Source organism: Cryptotermes secundus, unplaced genomic scaffold (assembly GCF_002891405.2).
Source record: "Cryptotermes secundus unplaced genomic scaffold, Csec_1.0 scaffold2733, whole genome shotgun sequence".
Lineage (NCBI taxonomy): Eukaryota > Metazoa > Arthropoda > Insecta > Blattodea > Kalotermitidae > Cryptotermes > Cryptotermes secundus.
In genome coordinates this window covers 233,858-244,182 of record NW_019742043.1, presented here as the reverse complement: position 1 = coordinate 244,182, position 10,325 = coordinate 233,858, and the positions used below count along the sequence as shown (strand labels likewise).

General features: G+C 37.6%; 1 protein-coding gene across 4 annotated transcripts in view; it reads left to right on the top strand.

The window, feature by feature from the left end:
• The first annotated feature begins 8,870 nt into the window (after positions 1-8,870).
• Positions 8,871-10,325, top strand: part of LOC111873025 (serine/threonine-protein kinase tousled-like 2) — a 155,513-nt gene continuing 154,058 nt past the window's right edge. The window contains exons 1-2 of one of the 4 annotated variants that reach the window (XM_023867386.2): positions 8,871-9,226; positions 9,901-9,964. In XM_023867386.2, the coding sequence (XP_023723154.1) occupies positions 9,934-9,964 (31 nt within the window). In that variant the 5' untranslated portion in view covers positions 8,871-9,226; positions 9,901-9,933. Of the gene's footprint in view, positions 9,513-9,546; positions 9,635-9,900; positions 9,965-10,325 lie in introns of those variants that run through there. The other 3 variants (XM_023867383.2, XM_023867384.2, XM_023867387.2) reach the window with 3 other exon arrangements.

Genomic DNA, 10,325 nt, shown 5'->3' with positions numbered 1-10,325 from the left:
TGCTACATGTTTCAACCTATAATTTAGGTCGTCATCATCATCATGTACCTTTGTAACTTGGGTTATCGATCACAGAAAGGTGCTTGATGATGACCCAAAATATAGGTCGAAACATGTAGCTCAAGAAATCTGTGCTTATATTAAACAAGTAGGATGGATATCAAGACCTGTTTTTATCTCCACCTGAAGATATTTTTCACTTTGTTGCTGTGTTGGTGGTCAGAACCATAAGATATATTGTCTAGCAAATATGCTGTTATTAAGGTGGTAGGTAAGCTTGAATGATACGCAGATGGTAAAACATGAAAAAAGAACTTCAGATGTAATTAATGTGAATCTGGATGAGAATGAATGAATACTTTCAGGTTATCGTCCATTGCGACACCATGTAGTCTTGTCTGTAAATGCTGATGTGTCAGAGCAGTACTCGTATAATGCCTCCATTTCAGGATTGAAGTGACAAAGAATCTGTATGAGTGTAGCCAAAGAAAGAGGTCACTCATATCTATATGGGGGGGGGGGCATGAGGTAAAGTTTTCCCTGCATTTAATTAGTTAAGCAGTGTGTCAAGAAGACATGGGGGAGTGGAGGTATAGCTCCACCATTCTTGACCTTGGTAGTAGGTGGAGGTGAGTTGTGAGCTTCATGCCTCTGCCACTTTAACCCAGGAAAAGGTTACCCATTGTATACGATGCTGGGTGGACCCCAGGGCCAGTCTGGACACTACGGAGGAGAGAAAATCTTGCACTCTCAGGAATGGAACCCAGGCCATCTAGCTCAGCAACAGTACAGTCTCCAGGTTGTAACACTGTGTAGTTTGGAGAGAACATGACGTTTCAGAGGAATATATCGTCTCCACAAAGAGTTCTGGGATATAGCACTGTGTAGTCCAATGAAAGTCAGTTGACGTTTCAGAAGAACATGGGATGCTGGTTTCCTTCTTGGATTATTCTTTGACCCTGATGATGGAAGCAACATGTTCCTCCAAAATGTCTGTTGAATTTTAATGGAATACATGATGCTATATCCCAGAAGCTAGAACTCTTCATAGCCACTACTGTCGGAACTTGAAAGTTCTCCATCTTCAGGGTGAAAAAGTAAGCTGAGCTTCCAGTCTGCTTTTGCTGGTTTCCTGTTTAGCATACTCTCTCACTCTGAAGATTGAGGCACCATGTTCACGTGTGAAGTTATTGTCCCCGTACAAGACTGTAATGGCATTACAGCACAGATGGTCACAATTTTATCATTGTCACATTACTGATAAATAGCCTGCTGAATTATGTGAGGTGTTGTGGTGCTTGGGTGTGAATGTATTTAACCCTTTCCAGTTGAGTATCCGGATGTTTTGAATGCCACATTTAATTTTGCTTGGTCTGTGGTATACTGCTCTCTACCAGCTGTTATAAGCTACTTGCTTTTATCAGTGGACATCTGTGTCTAGCAACAGATATCACTTTGAAACCAAACAGTCAAAAAGCGAAAGGTGAAGTTGCCCCTGTGCTTAATTAATGATGCACCATGCCATGAAGACATATGGGGGAGCAGGGGTACAGCTCCACAATTCTTGACCTCAGCACTAGATAGAGGTGAGCGGTCAGCTTCCCCCCCTCTCCCCCCAGCTGCTTTGCTCCGAGGGAGACATTGAGTAGGAGACTGGGTGGTTCCCAGAGCCAGTCTGGATGCTGTATAATATAGAAAAATCTCTTGTCCCTACTGGGAATTGAATCCTAGCCCATAGCCTGTTGCTCTAGTGACTGAGCTATCGCAGCTCCACTTTGAAACAAAACAGTCATGAGACTAAAATTTTGGGAAATTATTTTGGTCTGTACTAGTACAATACTCCAAAGCATGATCTGAACTGATTAGAGTTACATGTTCCTTGTACATAATGGAAACATGACTACAGCTCCTGACATATTCCAGACAATATGGATTTCTTTGACTGTAGCTTCTAAGTCAAAAAACCACTTTTAAACTCCCTGTTCATTAACCCTTTGAAGCAAGAATTTTATCTGAATAATAGTTACAATTCTAGTTCAAAGCTTACGGGTAACACACAGAATCTCTGTTTTGAAGACAGGTAAGTAATGCTGTTCAGAGAAGTGATCACATGCAAAAATTATATTAAACCCATAAATATCCTGTGTGGGCAAAGGTCAGTGCATTTTAATGCTAAAACCAGTAGTACATCATGCTTTAAAAGGTTAAAATTTATTTTGGAGTCATGCTAGTGTTTGAATCATTTTGTGAACCCCATACATGCTCTGGGCTTAGTGTAATGCCCCTTAAACTACTGGGGGGGAAAAAAAAACAACTGAAAATCAGACTGTTCCTTCTTAACCACTATGTAATCAGTTCAGAATTTGGGCATGGTGTTATGTTTTATCCCTGTACCTATAAATATGGGTAGTCAGAATGACTCAGCATAGTGATGGGCTATGGGCTGGATGTTTGAGGAATCAGGATTCAATTCCTGGCATAGGCATGGACTGCTTTTCTTCCTCACATCATACAGATCAGCTTTGGAGGTCATCATTTCCTGGGGGTAAAGCAGCCAGGGTGCTGAGTTAGGAATGTATAGAGCTCTATCTTCATTCCCCATTAAATCTTCATGATGTGATGTTTAATTAAGCACAGGGACAAATCACCTTGTAGATTTCTCCTGGGGGCAGTTACGATCATTGCTACCATCTTCAGGGTGAGTTGACTGGCTTATTCTGTCTCGGAGTTTTCCCAGTGTCTTCTTGGGCTATGATCCTGTGTCCAACTGGCTTATAATCTGTAATGTGTTCCCTAGTTCTTCCTCAGTCCGTACACAAAAATGTTCATATAATTTGAGGTTTCCATACCAGTGACTGTTCAGATTGTGTGGCCTGGGCTGTGAAACTTTGTTGTCCTGTGCATAGGTACTAACATTAATGTGCCCCCTCCTTTTTCTCTTCCTGTGGATATAGATGACAGCCTTCCTTGCAACCAGGTTACACAGCATAACTCTCCACACCGCACTCTTTTCTTCCCTGAATATTGAGGTAGCGTGTTACCCTGAAACATTGGTATCCACATACAAGACCACATGCTGTTACAACCCAAAATACTGCAGTCACTGTATGTTCATACCAGATGTCTTTAATCTCTTTGAGTTTTATTTAAATTAAAAATATTTAAAGGCTGTTTAATATTTTTGTTACTCACTTAGATGCTCAGGTTGTATCTAGATGCCCATTGTAAGGGTTTGGTTTCTGCCATTTCCATAAATCTTCTGTCCATCGAATTGATGGCCCTGTTCTGCAAGCCATATGTGAGTAATGGTGCTGCCATCTTTTTATAGAAGTGAAGCACTTGGTGACTATAGATTGGAAAACTCATTTGAGGAAAGTCAGAGGTGGAGGAGGATTGAGATCATTGTTGTGGGCTGACTGAAGTTGAAGCAGAAACTGCGGCATTTATTCTGAAAGTCCTCTGATGCATATAACTACACTCAGTGGGCAAAATGCAGAGCTTTTGAAACTTAAATCAGATTGTACATGTAATGACTACTGTGCAGGGGATAGGTATCAGATGAAATTCATCCTTTTAAATACATGGCAAGTTAAATCATTTGAATCATAAAGCATAATAAAAAGACTGATGACAGAATTACACTGTAACACAGCACTGAATGAGTTGGCATAACGATAACATTCTTGTCTTATATTTGCAAAGTTCTTGATTTGAATCTTGACCTGGACACTAGCTGTCCAGACTGAGGTTTCTTGTGGTTTTCCTGAGTCTCTCCAGAGAAAGTCTGGGGTAGTATCTTGAATTGGCTGTGACCACTTCCTTTCATCCATCATCCTGCTTTCCAACACTATAATAGTCCAACTACTAATAGTGCTGTAATATAACACACAGCCCACATATGACACTGGAGAAAAGGTGGAACAAATTTATTAAGGAAATGATCTCTGGTAAAGCCCAGACAAATAAATTATTTATGGACTCTCAGAAAGATGTGTAGGATGGGCTCAGAAAGATCTAATTTTGTAATACCAATATGTCTCAATAGGATTACCATTCCTAATTTTGGGCGGGGTGATGCTGTATGAACTGGATGTTGGCTTGATTCTTTTCATTGATCCAAACATAGTTCAGGCTATAAAATTAAGTACAGTTATGTCTTATTTCTATGTATAATTTTGCTATAGAGCTGGAACAATTTTTTCTCAGTGCTAATAATGACTTATTCTTATATCTTCATGTTTCAGTTTGTAAGTGTACTTACTGCATATGATAGTGACTCTGTGGTCCGGTAGAAGTTCACTGATGTTTCAGAGGAACATATGCCTCCATCTTCAGAGTCAAAGAGTAAGCCAAGCAAAGATCCAGCAAGAAGTAGGTGGCAAGCTGGAAATAGGCTGTATGTTCCGCTGAAATGTCGGCATCTATCAGACTACGTGGCCTCGCATCTCAGTAGACACTACTCATGTACCCTATGTAAGTGTATTCATTTCTAAATGAATTGATCTCATAAATTTGTAATGTATGTTTTGATCTCTTGTACTGAAGAATATGTATTTTGACTGTTTTTTCAGTGTGCATTTACGTATGTAAACTTTTATAAATAGCAGTTGTAACACAAATGTTCCAGAACACACACAACAAAGATGCTCTTCAGGGACACACAAAGTATGTATAAGGATGTAACATATTCGTCTAAATTTTAACGTCTTACAACCCAAGGACAGAATGCTTTCAAATTTTTTGTAAAGTACATTGGACCCCCCATTTGTTGTTCCTCGATATAATGTTTTCCCTCATGTAACATTCATTCACAATGATTCCAAATCAGTAATCTCAGTGTTAGATTTCTTCTGTTTTAGTTTCTCTGTACTATAGTGTTCAAATCCACTTTTCCCAAAAGACACTATAGATGGGGGTTTCACTGTAGTGTATGTCTTTGGCCCTTATTGTGGTACGTACCCTGTTCTCCATTTATGATTGTTTATAGAAGATCTAAACTAGGTGTGAGATTCTCATTGTGGTGAATGTGAAGATTATTATTCTGAGATATTATGCCATATACTCTGGTAGAAAGGTACAATGTTCTGGAGAAACCTGCCACCCCTCACTTCAGTCCCCTTATCAGACTACACATCACATCCCAGAAAGCCAGAAATTTATAGAATTTCTTGATGAGATGAGTGACTTATGAAGAACCCTGTTTCGTATAGTGTATTAGAGTGATGTAACATCATAATTGTATAGAAAGATTCAGTACTGATGTAGAAATTGTACATTTAAAGGTTGTAGAGGAAATTGAGCTGTATGTGTTATTCCTTTGCTTTTATTTAGTCAGTTGACCGAAATACTCTGCATTATTGGAGATAGTTCCCTGTTTCGTGTAAAGTCTTTTATCTTTAAGTATTTTTACCAAGAAACAGAATCCTCTTTCCTCAAAATGAACTTTATTTAGTGAGTTGTTGAGTGTTTTATGCATAGGGCAGCAATGTACTGCTTGTTTGCTGTTCACGTAATTTTAGATGGGAACCATATAAAACAGCCTACTGAAGAAAATCATCATTAGCTTCACTCAGATTGCTTGTGATGACAAAACTAAAATGCAGTGGTTGCAGCCGTTATGGAAGGAAAACAAGTACTTATTTTAAAAACATTTTTTATGTATTTTCTTTCACAGAAAAGTGAACTTCCCTGAAATGTTACAAAGTGGCTGTTTATGTCAGCCCCTGGATGAAAAGAAATGGATTGTAATTGGAATTTAGGTGCTCACAGTGGTTACTATGAAGAATACTGTTTTGTGCCATGTATTTTGGCAAGAATGCATATTGCCTCTTTTTGCTGGTTTCTTGTGCTTCTCTTTGACCCCAAAGTTTGAGGCAATATGTTCTTCAGAAATGTTGGTGGACTTCTATTAAGTATACAGCTTTGCAACCCAGAAGACTCTTTGAGCAGAACATAGTTAAAGGAGGGTGATGAAGCAGTGCATCTATGTGAGTTTATTTTTTTATCGCTAGTGGGGTGGTACTAAGTCCCTTGTACTGCGGCCACTTCTGGCCTATTGTACCAGCCCAAGATGATAGGTGAGAGTGATTGTGGAGCAATTGGTGGAATGAAGATTGGCAGGGGAAACCGAAGTACTCGGAGAAAACCTGCCCCAGCGCCACTTTGTCCACCACATATCTCACTTGACCAGACCCGGGATCAAACCCGGGCTGCCATGATGGGAAGCCAGTGACTAACCGCTTGAGCTATGGAGTGGCCTTATGTGAGTTTAACTGCCTTGTTCATCTTTATAATCTTTACACCTTCTCTTCTACTGTAACAAGGACTGGGACCAAGTCCCTTTCATCTGTTCCAGTGTCGTCCTACTTCACTGTATTTTTTTTTTTCCTTGGCACTACAGACCCAGTGGGCCTAGGCCTACCTCCATGAACTCCGTTCACTTCGGTTTTTCTAGATCTTACACATATGGTAGGACTCCTTGGGCGTGTGATCAGCTCATCACAAGGCCTCTACTTGTAGACAAACACAGAAAAACGCACACAAACATCCATGCCCTGAGTGGGATTCGAACCCACGATCCCGGCTTCCGAGCGAGCGAAGACAGTGCATGCCTTAGACCGCTCGGCTACTGTGACCGGCACATCACTGTTTTACACTGGTTATATGAAATAAATATGTTCTGTATGAACATCAGCAAAATGCTATGTCATATCTTACACAGAGGTATCAAGGGATCATTTTTATGACATAAGAAGCTGCATGGCTGATAAATCTTGACTTTTTGTCTGAGCATGAAATACACTAATGCATATGATATAGGCACCTTTCTCACTAACAAGTAACATTGATAAGTTAATAACATGAAATGGCTTTCTTAGGTAGGTTGTTTTACTTAGGTCTCCCCTTTTGTTGTCCACATTTTACTGTTCTTTAGCAGTTTGTTGTACACATATTTTTTTATTAAATGTATCAAATGATGATGATATGTTGATGTTACTGAGTAATTTCTCCTTTCATATATGTTTCCAGTTGATGTGGGCTGTTCCCAGTGATCCTCCTCTCTGATCTTTTCCCATATTATTCCTTCTTTCTGTGTGATACCTCACCTCATCTATTGTTCCCATCATGACTGTGGTCTTTCTTTTTGACAGTTTTGTTTTGGCCTCATGTTCAGGTTTTTTGGAATTCTATCATTGGTCATTCTTAAAGCATATTTATTCCATTGTATTTTTATTTATTAATTTATATTCCAATGAGTTTATCTTTAAATTCACTGTAATTTTGTCATTTCTTTCTTTATGTCTTTTTTTTTTTACTTCTGCATATAATCTCAGTTTTCATTAGTCATCTGATAACTGCATTGGTCCGTTTTCATGATCATACACTAATATGGATATGTAGTAGCTTTCAAATAGGTACATTTTTCCCTTCATAGGCATTTTCAATTTTCAGATCATATCTCAGTCTAATTGGTAACAGTTTCCATCATTTATCATTGTTTTACTTCCTAAATACTGCAAGCTTTCCACTTTATTTCATGATTATTACAGTCCTTTATTGTGCTTTAACTTTCATAACAGTATATAGTTCGCTTGCAGACTAAAACCACAGAGTTTGTTTTTTTGTTTGTTGTTTGTTTGTACATTTATCTAAATTGACATTTAATTCAAGGCCTTGATACATTATAAAAACACTATATAATTTTGTTTCTAATGGTTTTTAATTTGTTTCCAATGTGTTTATAACTTTCTTATCTTCATATATCTTAGACTCTGATATTTTATTATCTTGTCTGTCTGTTGTCCTAACAATGAAAAATTATTTCTCTCTCTGGATCACACACTGACATAAATAAGAAAGTAATGTATTACTTTTTTAAGTAATTAGTAATCATTATTGTCAGTCTTAATGCAGTTATCTCTTTGATCAAGGTTTCTGTTGGCCCTTATTCTGTAGGTGCTACTTCTGCTCTCTGTTATCAATTTTATAATCCCTTTTTATAGTATTTGGTCCGTTTTTATTGATTTACTATAGAATACATAGTAATGAAGGACAGTATTGTTGTGTGAATACATGACTGCAGTTTAAAGTATTCAGTGTTAACATTTGCTTCAAGAAACTGAGCAATTCCACCAGAAATCCCAGTCTGCACTGAAGACGTAATTGTTTGTCAAAATGAAGATGACTTGCTTCAAGTATTGTGTGACAAAGTAGGACTTCAGTACTGTCCATACTTTTTTGAATTATTGTGGTATTAACAACAAATATACAATTTAAGACCTATTTGAAGTAAGAACCAACATTGCAAATCATAAAGACGGTGCATTAGTTTGGTAGTTGCAGAAACCATTTTTGTATTATTTTTTGAGTAGTCAAAATTCCTATGTGTTCACTTCAAATAAGGTATCCTTGCTTTTTAAATTGTTGATTGAATTGCTGGCATACTATACATACTTTTTGCAATATTGATTTGGGACTTAAGACCCAAGTGAGGATTTATTGATTCAAGATCATTTACTGGACTATTTTGCCACTGTTTTGGTGAGTTGTTTTTTATTTCTGTCTGAAGTAAATACCTGTTTTATAATGACAATAATGCACTGTACCCCATCTTTGGAATTTTGAATACTGTTTTTGGGAGATGCAAGGGGAACAGGTAAGTTTTCAGTTTTATGGTGAATATGCATGTCTTGGTTACCAATTTTTAAAAGTGTTTCCCAAGTACATGTATTAATTGCCTATTAAAAATTGAATGTTTATGCACACGAATTCTAGGAAATTGTCAGAAATTTAAACACCCTCAAATTGACCGCGAAAGTGTCCGAAAATACCCGAAAGTGAAATGACATGACGTCATTGTCACCTGCGAAAGAAATTGGAGTAGTTTTGATGTATTTGTAGGAAGCATGGCAAGTATTTTTTTAATGTAAGATCCGTAATTTGTACCAAGTGAGCTGACAAATAATTAGGACGGATGTTTGTGAACATGACTTAAATTGACAGAAATGCAAGATTATGCAGTTATTCTCAGTTCAAAAGTGACCATGCAAGAAAATGATCATAAATCGGCAACTGACGGGCGGTCGCCATCTTCTAGATGAGTTTTTCTTCTTTCTTGTGGAATTTATTTTATTAAAATAATGTGCGTTTATACTTGAATACGTAGTGCTTATTGGCGTAAAAAGGATCCCAGTACTTTGAAAAATACCCTGGATCCGAAAAAGAGGTATGTTTTGTTCCTGTGGGTACATCGTTCAGCGCAACATTTTAGGTGTGCATAACTTCGGGAGAACAGTGACAAGCTCCGTAATATTTTATTATAATTTAAATTGTGTGCATTATGTGGGTTATTATACCCTATATAAGCAGCGTAGAATATGATAGAAGTGCATCGTTTAGGATAGCTTCTCAGTAGTTGTGTTTATAAAGAAGATAACCGTTGAAATGTGAGACGAAATCAAGATCTCGCAGTGAAGGAAGCAATGAATGTCCGAAACAAACTTCATCTTCAGGTATTCTTGTAGAGAGAGGATTGCCTTGTATGCTTGGGATGATGCCTTGAATTATTTTCTTGTCATTTGAAGTTTCAGTGACGAAGACAAAATTTTCATTGGCTTGGCAGTTTCGTTTTGAGGTATAAAATGGTTGCATTAAGTGTAATGTAATTTAGATTAATATAGTGAATATGGGAATGGCAACCCTAACCTTAGCGTTCAGTTTGTGCAGATTTAATACACTTTATACCAGATATTATTCATTTTATTTAGAGGTCACATTCAGCTTTAAGAATTATTGTGAGCAGTAGGATTTATTTGTATTCTAACCAACCTTGTTGTACCTGAATCTACAGTATAACTTAATTAGCACAGTAAATAACTGAAAGGGTACATTTTGATTTAGATTACAGATGGAGCATTGCGCAAAACAGGGGGGATGACTGAGAACCGCTGGACCTCGGGAGGTGGTGAGTTTAGGTTTCAGATTTTATTGATGTTAAGGGATCATGCCTGACTTCCTTATTATTTTTGTGGAATGTTGTGGTAGATCATGGTCAGTAGAATGCAGGCAACAGACATAGTCTTTATGATTTATTTGCACAGTCCCTGCTGTAAACTAAGGAAGAACAGTTTTTATTTTGATAGAGAGATGCTGTTGATTCTCTTCAGTTGGTTTCAACTTAAAACATCAAGGAAGTAATTTGTGTATGGGCTTTGTGAAAGTGTTTGATTTGTCACTTTTCTGAGCTCTCCCTGAGAATAGGTTTCTAGTTGCTGGTCTAATACCCCATATGAGAATGGTAGTAAATTATTCTGTACATATGTAAT